This window comes from Neoarius graeffei, chromosome 6 (assembly GCF_027579695.1).
Source record: "Neoarius graeffei isolate fNeoGra1 chromosome 6, fNeoGra1.pri, whole genome shotgun sequence".
NCBI lineage: Eukaryota > Metazoa > Chordata > Actinopteri > Siluriformes > Ariidae > Neoarius > Neoarius graeffei.
In genome coordinates this window covers 106102090-106124465 of record NC_083574.1, presented here as the reverse complement: position 1 = coordinate 106124465, position 22376 = coordinate 106102090, and the positions used below count along the sequence as shown (strand labels likewise).

The window sequence follows — 22376 nt, the reverse complement described above, 5'->3', positions numbered from 1 at the left end:
TGAGGACAGTGTGTTTAATTAAAATAATTAAATGAAAGTTAAATCCATCAAATAATGCTGGAAAAAAGGAAAGGGGAGGAGTTTATGAGCTGAGGGTTTATACAGTAAATGTTCCATCGCAGAACTTTAAATATTAAAATAACTCACAGTATTTTATTAAAACTCCAGCTCCATAGAGATTTAATTCTGATGTAAATAAACTTAAAAGGGGGAAAAAATCAAACCCCAAAATACAGTAAATTTCATTCCGTTACTTTTTCGTGTCATTTAAAAGTACTATATTTGCATTTTTCATAACATTCAAACGGATACATTTTTAAACAAAGTACAGCCCTATCTGTGTACACACTCCTAGCTGTCCCACTCCCCTGGTGGTGTGTCTGGACGTTCTTCATCATCAGACTCATTAGAGACTTTCTTCATTCTCATCATGGCCGCCTTGATGCTTTGCTCCAACTCTGAGTCATGGCAGCGGGTGGGGCCTGCAGGGGGCGGGGCTTTCTTTAAGGTCACACCCTGGCGGATAGCAGATAGCAAACTGTCTCTAATATTTCCAGTCTCAGGGGAAACGCCTTGAGGTTTGGGCGTGACCTTACGCAGGTGAACACGCCCCCTCTGCAGCGACGCCAGAACGTCGTCCATCGATCCTGAACACAGTCAATAATCAATCAATCATCATAAATCAATAATCCATCAGAGTTGCTCACCAACACTCAAGAATATTACAATGATTATTGATTGATAATCACTAATCAATAATCCCGACTAATTACTCACCAAAATTACAACAAATATCATTAATCAATAAACAGTAAAATAATCAATCCTTCAGTCTGATAATCAATATTCAGATTGCTTACACTATCAAAGAATAATCACGTTATTAATCATGAACACACACCTTAATGACTGCTTATCAATACTCCTTATTAATACCAAACTCAGTCATCAATATTCATTAAAAAACAATAATTACACATCATAATTATATTTATCTGGTTGTAATCAATAATCAACTTCATTAAAATAATCAGTACATTTGAGTAATTAATCTATTCATTAATACATAATCAGAGCTAACAGATAATCATTAATGATCAATAATTAATAATCACAATTAAATATTTCAGCTGATAATCAATACGATGATCAAGAACATGTGAGATTTGGGCGGAGCCTCACCTGCAGCTGGAATTCCAGCTGGTTCTTTGGCACTGAGTGGAAGAGGCGGGGCTGACAGAGGAGGTGGTACTACTGGAGGGGGTGGAGGGGGTGGGGGTGGAGGAGCGGGAGGGGGAGGAGGGGGGTTAAGGGGAGGAGTTAAAGTTTGCTCTTGCCCCAGCCCTCCTGCGCCTGGGGGTAAAAGAATATGTACCGGGATATCCCTCCGCTTCTGGCTCCGCCCCTTCACTTTGGGCTTGGGGGCGGGACTGCATGCTTGGTTAGGTATAGTTAGGGTGATGATCGACATGGGTTGGGCGGAGTCATTGCTAGTCAGGTCAGGAGGGCGGGGCTTGTTGGAGCAATGGCTCTTCACCATGAATTGACCTTGACCTCTCTGAAAGCACACACACACACACACACACAGTGATTAAAAAAACCCAGACGATTTCATTTTAAACCTGAACTAAATAAAACACACACACACACTCCCACACACACAGGATTGTGGGTAATAAATCACTTCTCTGAAGGAACGCAATCGGCTGAGTGTTCTCTCTCTCTCCATCTGCACCCACTCCTTCCTCTTCTCCTCATCCTCCCTCTTCTTCTCTCGCTTCTACACCCACACACACACACACACACACACACACACACAGCAGGTCATCCTCAATGTGTTGGCACAGCTCCTGTGATTTCTTTGGTCACACTGTTGCCATGGTAACTCACCAGATGCACAGCGTGATGTTGCTGGTGTTGTGCAATTCTCTGCTGTGCTGCCCTCTGCTGGAGCTCATGTGCTTCTACACACTTTTCCTACACACACACACACAGTGAGATAAAGAAACAATACCTTTTTGAGTTTAGTTACATATTAGCACACAGTATTTCTGAGTGTGTGTATATTAAGCTCCACCCCTTTTGACCCAAGAGAGAGCGAGGGCGTGTGTGTGTGTGTGTGTGTGTATAGAAATACCTTCCGGTTGCGCAGTGTAGCTCTGCGTGTCGACGTCATTGCTCTCTTCCTCTCCAGTTGCAGTAGCTGTTGCTGTAGGTGAGAGTAGGTGGAGTTACGACCTGAGTGGGTGGGACTAGCATCTGTCTGCATACACTGAAGCTCCAAGGGGTCTTCACAGGCATCATAATACACCACCTCCTCCTTTAGTTCTAACACACACACATACACACACACACGGGGGTGTGTTTTGGGCATTGTGGGTTAAAATGGGGTGGGGCTTAAGCTTTATTTTTGCATCCTTGACCAGACAGCATCTCAACTTTTATCTGAAGTACAGTCGCTTTGTTGGGACGGCCACCTCTCAGTAACTTGTGTGTGTGTGTGTGTGTGTGTACCTACCTTTGATCTGTCTCTGCAGTGTGTGGATCTGTGCAAGCAGAAGCAGCTCCTCGTTTTTCAGGATCTCAAGTTTACAGTCGTAGAGCTCCAGCTGAGCCTCATAATACTGTAGCTCCAACACGTCCACGTCACACACACTCGCCCCGTCACACACACTGCTCATCTAGATGTTGTGCGCGCGCACACACACACACACACACACATTATATCCACTTACAGTTCAGTGTAAAAGTTTGTAAAAACTATACAAATGGAAACTGTTATTAAATCCGAGTTACTGATCAGCAGGTCAGGGTTCAAGCCCCAGCACCACCAATCTGCCCTTAAACCTCTGCTCCAGGGGGCACTGTATCACATCTGCCCCTGCGCTGTGACCCCAACTTCCTAACAAGCTGTGATGTGTGAAGAACAGAATTTCACTGCGCTGTCATGTTTACACGAAAAGAAAACAAAGGCCTGTTCTTCCTTAAAGGGAAATGAATTAAAACTGGGTGTTGATCGATTATTTTTTAATAAAAGCTCACGTCCCCAAGGGGTTTATTCCTCTAATAACACAGCAATTTGCCAACGATTACAATTTGGACGTATTAAAGAACAACAGGTGAAACTTATCTGTTTATAGTTCTGTGAAGAGAGTTACTTCCTGTTCTCAGTTACATTACAAAGTATACAACAAAACTAAGTACACCCCTGTGCAATATTACTTAAATGTCAAATGATTCAAAATTGTGTCACCTCTGAATAACTGCATTATGCACCAAAGTAGAAATTCACTGAAATAAAATAGAGTTTACCTGTGACTTCTGTTGAACCTGACTGCATGAACATGGTTATAAAATGACCCGTGAACTCCAGAACTTTCTCAGTTTTGGACCTATGGGCTGTGTCTATCTACAGGTGTCCATCTCATGGCTCCACATGGAAAAGAACTGCCAGAGGAACTGATAAATCCGACTGGAAGACTTCACAAAGAAGAAAAAGGATTCAGGAAGATCAACTAAATATCAGTAGACCCACAACTGCAGCAATAATCAGAAGGTACAGAACGAGCCACATTAGCACTAATCAGAGCCACCCGCAGGGGCCGTCATCCTCAAATAACACACGGACAGTTGCATAATCTAGCTCAGAAAAACAAAAGGGTATGTGCTTCAGACTTGGCACAAGGGTTATCAATGGAAGTCAGCATTTCTGCAACAGCTGAGACAGCACAAAGGTCAACGCATAACATCAACCTCTATGAACAGCATCCAAGAAAAAAAACAAAAACAAAACTTGTTTGCTCTTCGGCACAAAACTGTAAGATGAAATTTTGCTAAAGAACACAAAATAAAACCGCAGAGTACTGGGAGATCATATGGTCAGATGAGACCATGATAAATTAGTTTGGCTCAGATTGCTGGGTCCAGCATGTTTGGCGTGAACCTGACCAGAACTACCACTGAAGCACGGTGGTGGGAGCATGAGGATATGATACCAGGCTGCACGAGTGTAAAAGGTTTCGGTGAGATGATATTTATAGACGGCCTGTGGATAAACCAATATACCAGTTGACAAGCAGATTCCCCGTCTCCAGAAGCTTGGCAGAAGAGGAATATTCCAGCATGATGACAAGCCAAAGCACACTGCCAAGATCACACAAGAGTTTCTAAAGAAGAAAAAGGTGAAAACTACGACCTGGCAAAACAATGTTACCTGACATGAATCCAAGAGAACACCTTTGGAATATTTTAAAGAGAGAGGCGGAGCAACACAACTCCTCCAGCAAAGACTGACTGAAATACTTCTCTGAAGAATGGCAGAACATCTCTCCACAACTTTTTCAACACTGCTACGGGCCAGAATTTCTGAGCACAGTCAAGAGGTGGAGGATGTCCGGTTTGGTGTGTTCAGGATCACATCACTGTTTTTTGCAGATTACGTGGCTTCACTGAGCCATGACATCTGGCTTGCACTCAGGCTGTTTGCAGCTGGGATATGAGTCTGGGGCCATGGTTCTTCACCAAAAATGGGTGGATTGTCTGTTCCAGGTTGGAGATGCGACCTTACCTCAAGTGTGGAGCTCAAGTATTTTGGGGTCTTGTTCATGAGTGAGAGAAGAATGAAGCAAGAGCTCAAAAGATGGATTGGTGCAGCTTCCGCAACAATGTGGAGCCTGTATTTCTCTGTCGTGATGAAGAGAGAGCTGAGCCAAAAGGTGAACTTACTGATTTACTGGTTGAGCTATGTTCCTACCTTCACCCATGGCCAGGAGCTCTGAGTAGTGACCAAAGGAACAAGCAGCAGAAATCAGCTCTCTCAGAAGGGGGACTGGACTCCCCCTTAGAGACAGGGTGAGGAGCCTGGATATCCAGGATGGGCTCAGAGTAGAGCCACTGCTCTTCCACATCAAAAGGAATCAGCTGGAATGGTTCAGGTATCTGTCTGGGATGCCTCCTAGGTGAGGTGTTCTGGGCATGCCCAACCAGAGGAGACCTGGGGACAGACCCAGGACATGCTCAAGACATTCTATCGCTCGGCTGGCTAGGGAACGCCTCACTGCCCCCTCGAAAGAGCTGGAGGAGGCGGGCAAGGAGAGAGAGAGGCCTGGGTACCTCTGCTGGAACTGCTGCCCCTGCAACCCAGACCTGGACAAGTAGCACAAAATGGCTGGCTGGATGGACCTTCTGACCAATCACAATCCAGAATCCAACAGTACCATAGTATAACAACAGTTATATCAGATTCAAAAAGGTGCACAAACTTTTGCACTTGACTACACTCAGCCTGTCAGACTATACAACACAATTCATGTGTGCGTGTTATTTGCGTTGTAATTTTGATGGTGTTTGAACACACGCACCTTCTCCTTGATTTCGTCTTTGTGGCGGTTCACACACATCTCCCGCGCCCTCATGAGCTGCAGTGTCTCTTTAGCCAGGAGAAATTTGAGCTTCTCCAGCCTGGGTGTAGCTACAGCCCAGGAGGCGTGGCCAAATCTCTTACGGTCCACCTCCATCTGTTTCAGCATGCCTGCACACACACACTATACAATATCAGATACTACACACAGGATTAATTATATAACTGTTATAGAGTTCTGTGTGCACGTGTGTGTGTGTGTGAGAGAGAGAGAGACCTGACAGTGCTGTTGTCGTCTCAGTAAAGTAACACACAGTGACGTCCTGAATGGAACACACAGCCTCGTTCGCCCTCCTGCTCCACTCTTCTGCCTCTCTCTCCAACTCACACACTCGCTTCGGACCGAGCTCCTGTAGCTGCAGTATTTTCTAAACACACACACACACACACACACACACACACACACACACACACAAAGAGATCACAAAGCCACACTTTTATAGCGTACACATCTTTTATTCTGAATGGTGTATGTGCGCGCGCGTGTGTGTATACCTGTATCTCCATGGTGCGTAAAGTCGACAGCTCTCTCATGTCCCTGAATGGCTGCAGTTGGTGCTGATAAAACTGCGTTGCCATGGTAACCAAATCACTGTACGCCTCATCTTCATCCTCATAGATCTTCATCAGTTGTACAAGTCCTGCTGCAGCACGGTGACGCTGGATGATCTGACACACACATATATATAAAACCCATATATTATTATATATATATATATATATATATATATATATATATATATATATATATATAAAAAACCCATATATATATATAAAGAAAAATATGAGCTAGACTCTGTGGACTTTATTGCTTGTAGTTACTCTCACTGACCATTAGGTGGCAGCTGAGAGGAAAACAACCAGAATTCTATTTGTACATTACAGCAAGCTATCAGCTTTTTAAAAATTTTTTAATTTCTTTTTATTAAATCAGAGAAAATGCTGTAAGAATAAATAAATGCTGTATATGATCTATGATCTACTCCTAAAATAACGTTTATAAATTTAATTATTTTTCCGCTAAAATATCATAAGCTTATCGTTCCTCACTCTCATGGTATCAAGTCAAATCAACTTTATTGTCAAATATGCTATACATGCTCGACATACAGCACAGATGAAATATCAGTCCTCTCTGACCCACGGTGCAAACAGGCAATGCAATAAATAAAAATAGAATAATTGAAATAAACAACATAAACAATATAAACACTCTAGATAAGAAACAGACATAGACTAAACACTCATATACACACACAAATTGGTGCAAATAAACAGTCAAGGAAGGGCACTTGAGGTATAGCAGGTAAACGTGAAATAAGCAGTATAAACAATAAACTAATAGCTGTTAAGGTGAGGTAGTGCGGAATCGTGCAAATGAGCAAGGTAAAGTGAGATGTGCAGTCCCTGAGTTCAGTGTGTTAATGAACGTTGAGTGTGTGTGTGTGTGTGTGTGTGTGTGTGTGTGTTGGGGGGGGGGGGGGGGGGGGACTGTGAGGGGACATGTCAGATGCTGAAGGGGGGGCAGGGGGGTGTGCGAGCAGAATCTGTGGCAGGGGGCAAAGGGGGGAGGAGGGGCAGAACAGGGAGGGAGTTGAGCCTCCTGACCGCCCGGTGAAAGAAACTGTTCTTGAGCCTGCTGGTTTTGGCCTGGAGACTCCGCAGTCTCCTCCCCGATGGCAGCAGGCTGAAGAGGCTGTGAGATGGGTGGGTGGGGTCACCTGCAATCCTGATTGCTTTGAGGGTGAGGTGGGAGTTATAGATATCCATTAGAGAAGGGAGAGAGACACCAATGATCCTCTCAGCTGCTCTCACGATGCGCTGCAGAGTCTTGCAGCAGGACACGGTGCAGGCGCCGTACCACACGGTGATGCAGCTGGTCAGGATGTTCTCGATGGTGCCTCTGTAGAATGTGTGCATGATGGGGGCCGGGGCTCTTGCTCTCCTCAGTTTGCGGACGAAGTAGAGACACTGTTGGGCTTTTTTGGCCAGTGATGCGGTGTTGTTGCTCCAGGACAGGTCTTCAGAGATGTGCACACCCAGAAACTGGGTGCTGCTCTCCCTCTCCACTGCAGCACTGTTGATAGATAGTGGAGCATGCTGGGTGTGCGCTCTCCTGAAGTCCTCAACAATCTCCTTCGTCTTCTCCACATTCAGACGGAGATTGTTGTCCTTGCACCACAATTCCAAGCAACTCACCTCACTCTTGTAGATTGTCTCATCGCCATTGCTGATGAGACCCACCACAGTCGTGTCATCCGCAAACTTAATGAAGAGATTAGAGCTGGATGTTGGTGTGCAGTCGTGGGTCAGCAGAGTGAAGAGGAGGGGGCTCAGCACACATCCTTGGGGGGCCCCCGTGTTCAATGTGATGGTGCTGGAGGAGTTGTTGCCAACCCGTACAGCCTGTGGTCTCCCCGTCAGGAAGTCCAGCAGCCAGTTGCACAGGGAGGTGTTGAGTCCCAGCTGGTCCAGTTTATGAATGAGCTGCTGAGGAATGATTGTGTTGAATGCTGAGCTAAAGTCTATGAACAGCATTCTGACATACGAGTCTTTTGTCTCCAGGTGGGTGAGGGCTGAGTGGAGGGCAGTGGAGATGGCGTCATCTGTTGAACAGGTGGACTGATATGCAAACTGGAAAGAGTCCAGGGCAGGGGGGAGGGCAGACTTGATATGCCGCATGACTAGCTGCTTGAAGCACTTCATGAGGATGGGAGTAAGTGCGACAGGGCAGTAGTCATTGAAGCAGGAGGGAGACGACTTCTTCAGGACCGGGATGATGGTGGTGGTTTTGAGGCACGTGCGGACAACAGCCTGGCTCAACGAGATGTTGAAGATGTCTGTAAAGACATCTGTGAGCTCCTCGGCACAGTCTCTCAGGACACGACCAGGAATGTTATCAGGACCCGGGGCTTTCCATGCATTTGTCATCCTGAGAGCTATCCTCACGCTGTCTGGAGACAGCGTCAACACCTGGTCGCCAGGAGGTGGTGGGGTCTTCTGTGCCGTGGTGCTGTTGTCTGCCTCAAAGCGAGCGAAGAAGTAGTTCAACTGATTCAGCAGAGACATGGAGTTGTCACAGGTTCCTGGTGTCTCTGCTGTCGTTGAAATAGTCAGCAATGTACCTGGAATACTGTCTCTTGGCCACCCTGATGCCTCGTAGGGTTGGCCCTAGCTGTCCTCAGGCCCACCTCGTCCCCAGCTCTGAAGGCAGCATTCTGAGCCCTCAGGAGCCTGTGGACTTCCCCAGCCAGCCATGGCTTCTGATTGGCCCGAATGGAGATGGTTCTGGTGACTGTAACATCGTCCATGCACTTCTTCATGTAGGCAGTGACGGTCTCCGTGTACTCCTGGAGATCTGTGATGTTGTTGTAGGTGGCCACCTGTCTGAACATGCTCCAGTCAGTGGTGGAAAAACAGTCCTGGAGTGCCTCTGGTCACACACGTATCTGCTTTGTAGCTGGTTTGGTGACTTTAACCAGCGGCCTGTATGCTGGCATTAGCATAACAGTGGAGTGATCTGAGGCCCCAAGGTGGGGGAGGGGGAGGGCTTTGTAGGCACCTCTATGCATTGTCCAGAGTATTGTTTCCACGTGTGAAAAAGTTGATATGTCTATAGAGTTTTGGAAACACGCTCTTGGGGTTTGCATGATTGAAATCCCCAGCCAGGATGAGGAAAGCATCTGGGTGGGCTGTCTGCTGCTCACTGATATGAGTTCATTCAGTGCTTCACTCCTGTTGTTATTGGAGCCAGGAGGGATGTATAATGCTACCAGCAATATGGCTGTAAATTCCCTCGGCAGGTAGAATGGCCGGCACTTAATAATTATAAACTCCACCAGCGGTGAGCAGTGTTTGCAGACCACGACAGCATCGCGGCACCAGGCATCACTGATGTAAACACAGAGTCCCTCCACCGCGAGTCTTCCCCCCCCCCTCGACTAGTGCTCTGTCTGACTGGTAGCATGTTAGCTGGGCTAGCTGAATGGCACAGTCCGGGACGCTGTCGTTAAGCCATGTTTCCACAAACACGAGGACACAACACTCACTCACAGACTTAGATGAGTGGAGCAGGCGGACATAATCCAGCTTGTTGTCCAGCGAGCGTACACTGGCCAGAATGATGGTAGGGATAGCCGGCTGGTGAGGGCTAGCCGCTAGCCTAGCCCGGATACCTCCGCGCTTTCCCCTCTTCTGCTTCCGCATGTTCCGCCTGTGGCGCTTCCACTGCGGGCTGGATGCAGGAGTGGGGTCGGTGGTTGAGCAGGCCTCCGGAGTAAACCGTAGTCGCATAGCACTTCCGCGTCCGCTGGATTTATATCCATGAATATAGTTCTGCGGATGTCGAGCAGAAACTCATAGGAGTATGTGCACCTTAAGACTGATGGACGCGACAAAGATGAACAGATACACACTGTTTTAAAACACAAAAAACATGAAAACACCATTCTGTCGGGACGGAGAGGAGCCGCTGCGTGTACGTGCCGCCATCTTGGAATTGATATCGTTATATATGAGGTGAGTCAAAGCAGTGTTGTCGTTGAGACACTAAACCTCAAGGCTGAGTCCAGTCTCGAGTCCCCAGTGTTCGGGTCTGAGTCAAGTCCAAGTCATGAAAAAAATTTCGAGTCGAGTCCGAGAACCAAACTCCAATCGCACCATGTGACGGTGGTTGTTTCAGCGCCATTAATATTAGTTTGTTCCTGAACATGGCGTATGAACAGGTGAATGTGCTTCTCTTTATCAGGGAGTATGAAGTATTCTGTCAGAGATGGCTGGGAGAGGGATGTAAGTGCAGAAGGTGTGTTTATTAATACAAGTGAAGACGGTAAACAATCCAGAACAGCAGGCAAAATCGTAAAACGGTGAAACAGGCGATAGGCAAGGCAAGTTTATTTATATAGCACATTTCATACACAGTGGCAGTTCAATGTGCTTTCCAGAAGTAAAAGCAAAACAGTAAACAATAGAAAATAAAACTACATAAAATAAACGGGGAAGAAAAATAATAAGAATTAAACAATAGTAGAAATAAAATAATAAAATGAAGTAAAAGTTCAGTAAAAAAAACAGCAGAATAAAATAGAATAAAAGTTAAGTAAAGTTTAAAACATGCAGAGACTAAAAGTTAAGAGTTTAAAACATGTAAAGATGACAATATTAATAATTTAGCAGAAAGCATCTGAGAACAGCTTGGTGTTTAGTCTAGATTTGAAGCTGCCAACAGCAGGAGCATTTTTGATGTCCTCTGGCAGTTGATTCCATAGCTGCACTGCATAGTAGCTAAAAGCTGCTTCACCACACTTTGTTTTAACAACAGGTTTTAACAGTAAATTTTGCTGCTGCGATCTGGTAGATCTGATTGGGTTAGGCCGCTGCAACATATCAGAGAGGTAATTGGGCCCTGTACCATTTAGAGATTTGTACACCAGCAGCAATGCTTTAAAGTCAATTCTGTAGCTTACTGGAAGCCAGTGAAGGGACCTTAGAATTGGAGTAATGTGCTCTGTTCTTTTTGTTCGTGTGAGAACCCTCGCCGCTGCATTTTGAACCAGCTGAAGTCGTTTGATGGTCTTTTTTGGCAGGCCTGTGAAAAGGCCATTGCAGTAATCAACCCTACTAGAGATGAAGGCATGGATAAGTTTTTCCAGATCATTTTTTGACATAAGTCCTCTTAGTTTGGAAATGTTTTTTAGGTGATAAAATGCCGATTTAGTGATTGCTTTCATGTGACTGTCAAAGTTTAGCTCGCTGTCAATGAAAACACCAAGATTTTTAACCCTATCTTTTGTTTTAATCCCCTTTGTGTCAAGAATAGTGGTAATCCTGAGTCTTTCATCTTTTTTCCCAAATAGAATTACTTCTGTTTTATCTGTGTTCAGCTGAAGAAAATTTTGTGACATCCAGTTGTTGATTTGGTCGATACACTGGTAGAGACATAGTCTGGTTAACACCAGACCATATCACAAGTGAAATATGGTCTGGAATCCGCCTATTGAATTTCTCATAGGGGAGGTGTGGTTTATGATTGTCAACGGCCGTTTATTGGACGTTGCGAATGTCTATCATTTGGCGTATACGTAGCCCATGGCCAATCATGGCAGTTGTACCCGGTGACGTAGTTAGAGCGACGAAGAAAGACTGAAACGCCAAACGCTGTTCTTTTTTTAAAACAAACTTTCGCTCTAAACTATTCAGAACAGTGTCTAAAGCTTGATCGAAAGTTTGGTTCGTATCGCTCGCCGCCATGTTAAATGTGATCCGTAAACAGCCCCAAATAAACTACAAGCTTCCGTTTGTCGAGTAGTACGCGTCACCGTCTTTCCACCCCTCCCCACTCTCTGATTGGCTCCCTAACTCAGGCAAGCCTTTAGACCATAGTTTCCATGCTGTCTTTTCAGATCGGAACAATTGTGCAAAGCAGCATGAGATTTCCCAGGCTAGTAGAGACATTCAAGGGGGGCATAATCATTAGGTGATAGAGCAAAATAAATTTGGGTGTCATCTGCATAGCAGTGATACAAAATTGAGTTGTTCTTGATAATTTGTCCAAGTGGGAGCATATAAAGGTTGAATAGTAATGGTCCAAGAATCGACCCCTGGGGGACACCACAGGTCAAGGACATTGATGTTGAGGTACAATTTCCCATGGTAACAAAGAAGCTTCTATCTTTTAAGTATGATTTTAACCAATTGATAACTTTACCAGTCAACCCAACCCAGTGTTCAAGTCGATATAGCAGTATGTTATGATCAACAGTATCAAAAGCTGCACTGAGGTCCAGTAATACTAGGACCGATGTTTTGCCTGCATCAGTATTAAGACGTATGTCATTTATAACTTTAATCAGCGCTGTTTCAGTGCTGTGATTAGCACGAAATCCTGACTGAAAATTATCAAAACGGCTGTTTGATATCAAGAAGGCAGTTAATTGATTGAAGACAATTTTTTCAAGGATTTTCCCGATGAATGGTGGATTTGATATTGGCCTGTAGCTGTTTAATACTGAAGCATCCAGATTGTTCTTTTTAAGTAGGGGCTTTACAACGGCTTTTTTCAGGGACACAGGAACAATGCCAGTCTCTAGGGATGTATTTATGATTTGAAGCACATCTGTAATTATAAGATGAAGAACAGACTTAAAGTTGGTGGGCAGAATGTCCAATTCAGATGTTGAGGAACTGAGATTTTGTACAGTTTTTTCAAGAGTCTCATAATCAATTAAACAAAATTCTGACATTGTGTTGAAATTGTCTGTCTGTCACTGGTGATTGCAGCTTTTCAGTTATTTGCAACTGAGATATATTATGAGCAATATTCTGCCGTATTTTATCAATTTTACCTTTGAAGAAGGATGCAAACTCATTGCATTTATTCACTGATAGGTCGAACGAGGCACAAAACAGGCTATCGTAGACTCGACAGGATCAAAGATGAGAAACAGGAAATCAGGGATCAGGAAACCAAACAAGGAAATAAGGCTCGGTAACGTGTCAGCAACGCAACTCAATACTTTGCAAAGTAAGTGTGTTTTCACAGTTTTTCTATCGGCGCGCTGATTACGCCTTAATCCTGTGCCGGTGTGAGTCGTTTATGGAGCGTGCCCGAGAGTCTATCTGATGCACGCGCCAAGGCGTGCAGGTGTGGCGCTCTTACATGAAATTAGTACAAAAAAATTAATGTACATATCTTATACCAAATTATTATGGCATGTTACAAAAGATAAAGAAAAAAATCCAAGTAGTCTCCAATTTACGAATTCAAATGCAGTTACCCTTCCTAGAACTTCCACCTTATTGTGGTGGAAGGGTCTGTGTGCTTGAATGATCCTAGGAGCTATGTTGTCGGGGGCATTATGCCCCTGTCAGGGTTTCCCAAGGCAGACAGGTCCTAGGTGACAGGCCAGACCAAGAGCAGTTCACCAAAACCCTTACGGAGAAACAATCGAGGACCATGACGTTGCCTGGTATGGTGCAGCCGGGGCCCCGGCTCGTATGCGAGCGCTTGGTGGCCGGGCCTTTGCCCATGGGGCCCGGCCGGGCTCAGCCCGAAGAGGTGACGTGGGCCCGACCTCCTGTGGGTTCACCACCCACAGAGGTAGCAGTAGGGGACTGGTGCAGTGTGGATTGGGCAGCAGTCGAAGGCAGGGGCCTCGACGACCTGATCCCCGGACATAGCGGCTAGCTGTTGGGACATGGAATGTCACTTCGCTGGGGGAGAAAGAGCCTGAGCTTGTACAGGAGGTTGAGAGGTACCGACTAGAGATAGTTGGGCTCACCTCCACGCACAGCTTGGGCTCTGGAACCCAGCTCCTTGAGAGAGGCTAGACTCTCCACTTCTCTGGAGTCGCCCATGGTGAGCGGCGGCGGGCTGGCGTGGGCTTGCTTATAGCTCCCCAGCTCAGCCGCCATGTGTTGGAGTTTACCCCAGTGAACGAGAGGGTCACCTCTCTGCGCCTTCGGATTGGGGAGAGGGCTCTTGCTGTTGTTTGTGCCTACGGGCTGAATAGCAGTATAGAGTAGCCGGTCTTCTTGGAGTCCCTGGGAGAGGTACCGAGGGGTGCTCAGACTGGGGACTCCATTGTGCTACTGGGGGACTTCAACGCTCACGTGGGCAGCGACAGTGACACCTGGAGGGGCGTGGTTGGGAGGAACAGCCTCCCCGATCTAAACCTGAGTGGTGTTTTGTTATTGGACTTCTGTGCTAGTCACGGTTTGTCCATAACAAACACCATGTTCGAGCATAGGGGTGTCCATAAGTGCACGTGGCACCAGGACACCTTAGGTCGGAAGTCTATGATAGACTTTGTTGTCGTTTCATCTGACCCCCGGCCCTATGTCTTGGACACTCGGGTGAAGAGAGGGGCCGAGCTGTCAACTGATCACCACCTGGTGGTGAGTTGGATCCGCTGGCAGAGGAGGAAGCTGGACAGACCTGGCAGGCCAAAACGTATGGTGAGGGTCTGCTGGGAACGTCTGGCCGAGCACTCTGTCGGGAGGGGGGGTCTTTAACTCCCACCTCCGGGAGAGCTTTTCCCAGCTTCCGAGGGAGGCGGGGGACATTGAGTCTGAGTGGACCATGGAGTACCTCCATTGTGGATGCAGCTGTTCGGAGCTGTGGCCGCAAGGTCTCCGGTGCCTGTTGTGGCGGCAATCCCCGAACTCGGTGGTGGACACCAGAAGTAAGGGATGCCGTCAAGCTGAAGAAGGAGTCCTATCGGGCCATGTTGACCTCCGGGACTCCTGCCTCGGATTCAGGAGGAACAATGCGGTTTTCGTCCTGGTCGCGGAACACTGGACCAGCTCTATATCCTTCATAGGGTGCTCGAGGGTTCATGGGAGTTTGCCCAACCAGTCCACATGTGCTTTGTGGATCTGGAGAAGGCATTCAACCGTGTCCCTCGTGGTATTCTGTGGGGGGTCCTTCGGGAGTATGGGGTTCGGGGCTCTTTGCTAAGGGCTGTCCGGTCCCTGTACGAACGGAGCAGGAGTCTGGTTTGCATTGCCGGCAGTAAGTCAGACCTGTTCCCAGTGCATGTTGGACTCCGGCAGGGCTGCCCTTTGTCACCGGTTCTGTTCATAATTTTTATGGACAGAATTTCTAGGCGCAGCCAGGGGCCGGAGGGAATCCTGTTTGGGAACCACAGGATTTCATCTCTGCTTTTTCCGGATGATGTTGTCCTGTTGGCTTCTTCAAACCAGGACCTTCGGCATGCACTGGGGCGGTTTGCAGTCAAGTGCGAAGCAGTTGGGATGAGAATCAGCACCTCCAAGTCCGAGGCCATGGTTCTCGACTGGAAAAGGGTGGCTTGCCCTCTCCAGGTTGGTGGAGAAGTCCTGCCTCAAGTGGAGAAGTTTAAGTATCTTGGGATCTTGTTCACGAGTGAGGGTAGGATGGAACGTGAGATCGGTGCAGCCTCCACAGTGATGCAGTCGCTTTACCGGTCCGTTGTGGTGAAGAAGGAGCTGAGCCAAAAGGCGAAGCTCTCAATTTATCGGTCGATCTACGTTCCGTCTCTCACCCATGGTCATGAGCTTTGGGTAATGACCAAAAGAACAAGATCGCAGATACAAGCGGCCGAAATGAGTTTCCTTTGCAGGGTGGCTGGGCACTCCCTTAGAGATAGGGTGAGAAGCACAGTCACTCGGAAGGAGCTCGGAGTAGAGCCGCTGCTCCTCCACATCGAGAGGAATCAGCTGAGGTGGCTCGGGCATCTTTTTCGGATGCCTCCTGGACACCTCCCTGGGGAGGTGTTCCAGGCATGTCCCCCCGGGAGGAGGCCCTGGGGAAGACCCAGGACACGCTGGAGGGACTATGTCTCTCGGCTGGCCTGGGAATGCCTCGGTGTTCTTCCCGAGGAGCTGGCCGAGGTGTCTGGGGAAAGGGAAGTTTGGGCTTCCATGCTTAGACTGCTGCCTCTGTGACCCGGCCCCAGATAAAGCGGAAGAAGATGAGACGAGACAAATGCAGTTAATGCACGAGTCCGAGTCAAAGTCCGAGTCATCAGTGCTCGAGTCCAAGTCGAGTCACAAGTCCTTAAAATTACTCCACGAGTCGGACTCAGCTACTACAAGCCTGAGTCAAATTATTTTTTTAAGTTTTGTGTTGTTTATTAGCAACAGGGATCACAATAGTGTGTAATATTTCTCCTTAACCTCTGTTGTTGCTCAGTGTGAGTGTTCCAGCCCTTAACGAGGGTCCAGATTCCTCTAGAAAACAATTCTATTCATTTGACACTGCATGACAGTTTCACGCCATCATCCGCCCACACGTATGAATCCTCATGTTTGTCTTTTTCCTTCTTTGTTTTGGAATTGTGTTTAAATAAAAACATGCGGGCGGAGCCTCAGACAGAGGAAAACACAGCGCTGGGGCTGGAGTGAAAATCACCAAGATCAGGACTATCTGAGATCGAGTCTGAAAACCATCAAACCATTTTTGAGTTCACGTTTTAACTTCAATTAGTGAGCTTAATTGCACCAATGATTTGCTCACGAATAAAGAACATTAAATGTTATAAATTCTTCATCAAGATCAAGACAATATTTAATGAGACCAACGTACAAGTCTGAGATAGGTTCAAATCATCTCAAGACCAGACGCGACTCATACAGCACTAATAAATATCAGTCAATCAAGTAATTAATATAATGTGATTATGACCACTGTGTGTGTGTGTGTAAACCAGTGTGTGAAATAGATTTTGGTTGGGGGGGGGGGTCAGTGTCAGTGACTCTAGTCACCCAAAACTTAATAAACTTTATGGGAATCAGTTGTTGTTATACCATAATAATAAGGTAAATAAACAATGTATAAATAAAAGGACACTTTTAAAATGCTATAGTACTTGTAGTGCTATAGCATTTTAATTTTGTAATAAGTTCTGAAGCCTTCGGGGCGGCATGGTAGTGTAGTGGTTAGCGCTGTTACCTCACAGCAAGAAGGTCCGGGTTCGAGCCCCATGGCTGGCGAGGGCCTTTCTGTGTGGAGTTTGCATGTTCTCCCCGCATCTATGTGGGTTTCCTCCGGGTGCTCCGGTTTCCCCCACAGTCCAAAGACATGCAGGTTAGGTTAACGTGGGGCAGCCTTGGGCTGAGGTGCCCTTGAGCGAGGTACCTGACCCCTGACTGCTCCCCGGGCGCTCTGGTGTGGCTGCCCACTGCTCTGGGTGTGTGCGTGTGTTCACTGCTTCAGATGGGTTAAATGCAGAGGATGGATTTCACTGTGCTTGAAGTGTGCATGTGATGAATAAAGGTTTCTTTCTTTCTTTCTTTCTTTGGAAATGGTTTCTGGTGCTGTCTGACTGACGTGCGAGAGACTACTTATTAGCGCGACGTCACACAACAGCGTACAGGCCCAAATAAGGGTATAGCTTTGACTCGTGGGGGTTCAATAAATGTACAAACCTAAATAAGTGCGTATAGCTCAGGTTTTTTGTGAAAAGAAATAATTGTACATGCATGATTATTTGGAACATGAGAGTATACACATAAAAATTTGATGAAGTTATTGAAGTACATGTAAAAGATGTAATAAACTTACCAGTGATTGTTTGCAACACCAGTGAAAGCACATGTACAACCCCGATTCCAAAAAAGTTGGGACAAAGTACAAATTGTAAATAAAAATGGAATGCAATAATTTATAAATCTCAAAAACTGATACTGTATTCACAATAGAACATAGACAACATATCAAATATTGAAAGTGAGACATTTTGAAATTTCATGCCAAATATTGGCTCATTTGAAATTTCATGACAGCAACACATCTCAAAAAAGTTGGGACAGGGGCAATAAGAGGCTGGAAAAGTTAAAAGGTACAAAAAAGGAACAGCTGGAGGACCAAATTGCAACTCATTAATGCCCCTTTTCCACCAAAGCAGTTCCAGGGATGGTTCGGGGCCAGTGCTTAGTTCGGAACCGGGTTTTCTGTTTCCACTGACAAAAAACTGGCTCTGGGGCCAGAAAAAACGGTTCCAGGCTAGCACCAACTCTCTGCTGGGCCAGAGGAAAGAACCGCTTACGTCAGTGTGTGTGTGTGTGTGTGTGGGGGGGGGGGGGGGGGCGGAGTTGTTAAGACCAACAACAATAACAAGACCGCAAAAGATCGCCATTTTTAAGCGACGAGAAGCAGCAGCTGTACAAACGCGAAGTCATCCATTATTATTGTTGTTGTTGTTGCTGCTGCTGCTTCTTCCGTGTTGTTTTTGCTTCGATATTCGCGCTAAGGTTTATGCAAACGTAGTGATGTAACTGACGTATACAACGACGTAACTGACGTATACAGTGACGTAATAACGTGGCTTCCCTTAGCACCACGAGCTATGGAAAAGCAAACTGGTTCTCAGCTGGCTCGCAAGTTGAACGAGTTGTGAACCAGCACCAGCACTGGCCCCGAACCAGCCCTGGAACTGATTTGGTGGATAAGGGGTATAGGTCAATTGGCAATAGGTCATTAACATGACTGGGTATAAAAAGAGCATCTTGGAGTGGCAGTGGCTCTCAGAGGTAAAGATGGGAAGAGGATCACCAATCCCCCTAATTCTGCGCCGACAAATAGTGGAGCAACATCAGAAAGGAGTTTGACAGTGTAAAATTGCAAAGAGTTTGAACATATCATCATCTACAGTGCATAATATCATCAAAAGATTCAGAGAATCTGGAAGAATCTCTGTGCGTAAGGGTCAAGGCCGGAAAACCATACTGGGTGCCCGTGATCTTCGGGCCCTTAGACGGCACTGCATCACATACAGGCATGCTTCTGTATTGGAAATCACAAAATGGGCTCAGGAATATTTCCAGAGAACATTATCTGTGAACACAATTCACCGTGCCATCCGCCATTGCCAGCTAAAACTCTATAGTTCAAAGAAGAAGCCGTATCTAAACACGATCCAGAAGCGCAGACGTCTTCTCTGGGCCAAGGCTCATTTAAAATGGACTGTGGCAAAGTGGAAAACTGTTCTGTGGTCAGACGAATCAAAATTTGAAGTTCTTTATGGAAATCAGGGACGCCGTGTCATTCGGACTAAAGAGGAGAAGGACGACCCAAGTTGTTATCAGCGCTCAGTTCAGAAGCCTGCATCTCTGATGGTATGGGGTTGCATTAGTGCGTGTGGCATGGGCAGCTTACACATCTGGAAAGACATCATCAGTGCTGAAAGGTATATCCAGGTTCTAGAGCAACATATGCTCCCATCCAGACGACGTCTCTTTCAGGGAAGACCTTGCATTTTCCAACATGACAATGCCAAACCACATACTGCATCAATTACAGCATCATGGCTGCGTAGAAGAAGGGTCCGGGTACTGAACTGACCAGCCTGCAGTCCAGATCTTTCACCCATAGAAAACATTTGGTGCAGCATAAAACGGAAGATACGACAAAAAAGACCTAAGACAGTTGAGCAACTAGAATCCTACATTAGACAAGAATGGGTTAACATTCCTATCCCTAAACTTGGCAACTTGTCTCCTCAGTCCCCAGACGTTTACAGACTGTTGTAAAGAGAAAAGGGGATGTCTCACAGTGGGAAACATGGCCTTGTCCCAACTTTTTTGAGATGTGGTGTTGTCATGAAATTTAAAATCACCTAATTTTTCTCTTTAAATGAGACATTTTCTCAGTTTAAACATTTGATATGTCATCTATGTTCTATTCTGAATAAAATATGGAATTTTGAAACTTCCACATCATTGCATTCCGTTTTTATTTACAATTTGTACTTTGTCCCAACTTTTTTGGAATCGGTGTTGTACACTGTATGCAGATGCAGGACAGAGGAGGGTGAGTGACCGCTGTGGCCTAATTAATGAGGGAATATCTGAATAGGGACGTACCATTTTAGGTTTAGGGAAGAGGACAATGGGTTATGGCTATTACAGTACATTATAAAACTTATGCATAATGCATTTATTATATCGGCTCATGCACAGGTTTTAGAGGGGTCTTTTTGGGACCCGCCCTGGTCTTTTAAAATACAGGTTGTTTTACAATCAGGGTACACAAGCTAAAAATCACATTTAACACTTATTATCTTCAATATCAAAAGGCTTGACTAAATAAACTTGGTTGTTTATTGTAGCCCTGTGATAGCTCTATTTACCATGCAAAAAAAAAATTTGGTGATAACGTTATTTTTGGTGAATGTATGGTAATATGTCATATTTAGCAAAATTACTCGTGTCATTTAGAAAAAGTGCTTTTTTGACCACAGGTAGCTCCAAAAGGGATGCACTTACATCATTCTTTATACCATAAAACTAATATTTGGTTCCATATGATTGGAAACAGTTAAGTTTTAATGTTGAATGCCAGTAAGTTTTCAGACTATTTTGATCAAATTAGTGTAAAAAAAAATAAAAGTCCTCTCCGAGACAGCTAATTTTTCAATATAAAATAACATATCTAAAATGATTATTTTCATCCTAAAATGTGGTCAAGATATTGGGACATAAATATTAGAGACGACTAACACAAAGCTTACAGCCTTATATTTAAAAGCACTATGGAAGTCGTGGATTCTGAATTGTCAAAAAAAAAAAGTCCTCTCCGAGAATCACTTCATTTGTTTCTCCCAGCCCTGCTTAAAGCTGCACTTCATCTTCTTTATCTTATAGCAGATCACACAAAACTACCATACACACACGTCAAAAACTTACCTGAAATCTGTTCTTTAACTCGTCCTTCACTTAAACACTGGTACAAGAACCGGTTTGAATCAGTTTGAATTTTGGACCCCTGTGACACAAACTTTGTCCCCTGATTGTAAAACATCTTTTGAGGGGGCTTGTTTAGCTTGCAGAAGAAAAAAAACTGAGTCTCTTTACTTTCACTTTCTCCTGAGCAGGCCCTGATGAAGATGAAGATGAAGGACACAGAGTGAACAGACCCATGTGAAGCTCAGGTTGGTGTGCTGTGTGTCTCACCGTGGTCACAGTGTCCTGGGCTCTCCTGAGCTGCTCCTCCATGGCTCTCCTCTTGAACTCCTGCAGGTTCTCGCAGTATTTGTCCTCCTGCTCTCCTTCCTCCTCCTGAGGGAATAAAGTCTCCAGCAGGATTTTGACTCCACACACGTCCAGGGCTGTGCTGAAATACCGCTCCAGCTGCGCACACACGGCCTCGGCGTGGCGCTCGCGCTGCTCCTGCTGCTCCTGCCAGCTGCGCCAGCTGCTCCTCAGCGGGTTCAGGGAGCTCCACCGGCCCGGCGGGCTGAAGGCGCACAGCGCGGGCAGGAAGGCGGACAGCGCGTCCCCGGAGCCGCTCAGCTGCTGGTGGAGGAGTCCGAGCTCCGAGGCGGAGAACATCGAGGCCCAGCTGCACTCCGAATCCTCCTCCTCCTCCTCCTCCTCCTCCTTCATCTTCCTCATCCTCTGCTGAAGAGTCCTGTTGTGACAAATCACCGCGAATTTGGACTCCGCTTCACTCCACTGCACCAGGAACCGGAAGTTGTGAGTCTCTCTGTCCTCAAATATGTCGCTTTTAATGGCGACCCATCCGTCCAGACTGTCCATCCGCTCCCCATCCGAGCTCATCCTCCTCCTCCTCACAGCCTGCTGCCCACCATCAGGCCTCCCAGCTCCAACACCACAACATCACGTGCTGCACTGTTTCCACATCCGGGCACTTCATCACTTCCGGTTCTAACTGCGTCATTCCAGCAGGAGTGAGAGTGTGTGTGTGGGGGGGGGGGGGGGTGAAGAGCAACAGTTCAGAAGCGACACATGACAGAAATAATAAATTTATTTAATTACACCGGACAGAGAATATAAATTATATCTACAGGGAAAATAAACACGGTTCAAAATAAAAACGAGTCCCTGACGACATCTGCAGGTCAAACTGTGTCACTGCATCAGAGATGACCCTGAGACTGCTGTTCATAGTTTTATTTCAGAATAATCTGGATTATTATTATTATTATTATTATTATTATTATTATTACCTCCGCCAAGGAGGTTATGTTTTCGGTAGCGTTGGTTGGTTTGTTTCTTTGTTGGTTTCTCTGTTAGCAACATTACGGAAAAAGTAACGAACGGATTGCTCTGAAATTTTTTCCAGAGGTGTGACTGGGCACAAGTAACAATCCATTAAATTTTGGCGGTGATCCGGATCACCTTCTGGATCCCGGATTTTTTTAAAGGATTCTTTATCATTGCGAGATTGGCCCATTGTTGGAATTTTTGCATATAACTCCTTAACAAATGACCAGAGTGTTTGGTAAAAATACAAACACAATAGAATAGAATAGAATAGAATAGAATAGAAACATTTTTATTGCCAGGTGTGTGGACACACACGAGGAATTTGACTCCGGTTCACTTAGCTCTCATAGTACAAAAACAGATAAAAAAGCGTAAACACAAAACAAACAAACAAGCAAACAACAACAACAAAAATAGGTGCATAGTGCAAAGTAATCCAGGTAAGTCAAGTATGGAATAGTTAAATAAA

At 45.7% G+C, this 22376-nt stretch overlaps 1 protein-coding gene across 2 annotated transcripts; it reads right to left on the bottom strand.

Annotated features, from left to right (window-relative positions):
• On the bottom strand, positions 1 to 21547 carry LOC132888219 (WASP homolog-associated protein with actin, membranes and microtubules). Of its 2 annotated transcripts, none has more exons than XM_060924282.1 (10): positions 20852 to 21547; positions 5915 to 6088; positions 5637 to 5787; positions 5361 to 5530; positions 2519 to 2681; positions 2138 to 2328; positions 1891 to 1977; positions 1661 to 1780; positions 1183 to 1558; positions 1 to 647 (listed from the first exon to the last, which is right to left on the bottom strand). In XM_060924282.1, exons 1-10 carry the CDS (start codon positions 21455 to 21457, stop codon positions 352 to 354), a joined length of 2334 nt encoding a protein of 777 aa, XP_060780265.1. In that variant the 5' UTR covers positions 21458 to 21547; the 3' UTR covers positions 1 to 351. The 2 variants fall into 2 exon arrangements, with proteins under 2 accessions (XP_060780265.1, XP_060780266.1); XM_060924283.1 differs by having other exon boundaries at positions 1685 to 1780; positions 20852 to 21546.
• Between the last annotated feature and the right edge of the window lie 829 nt (positions 21548 to 22376).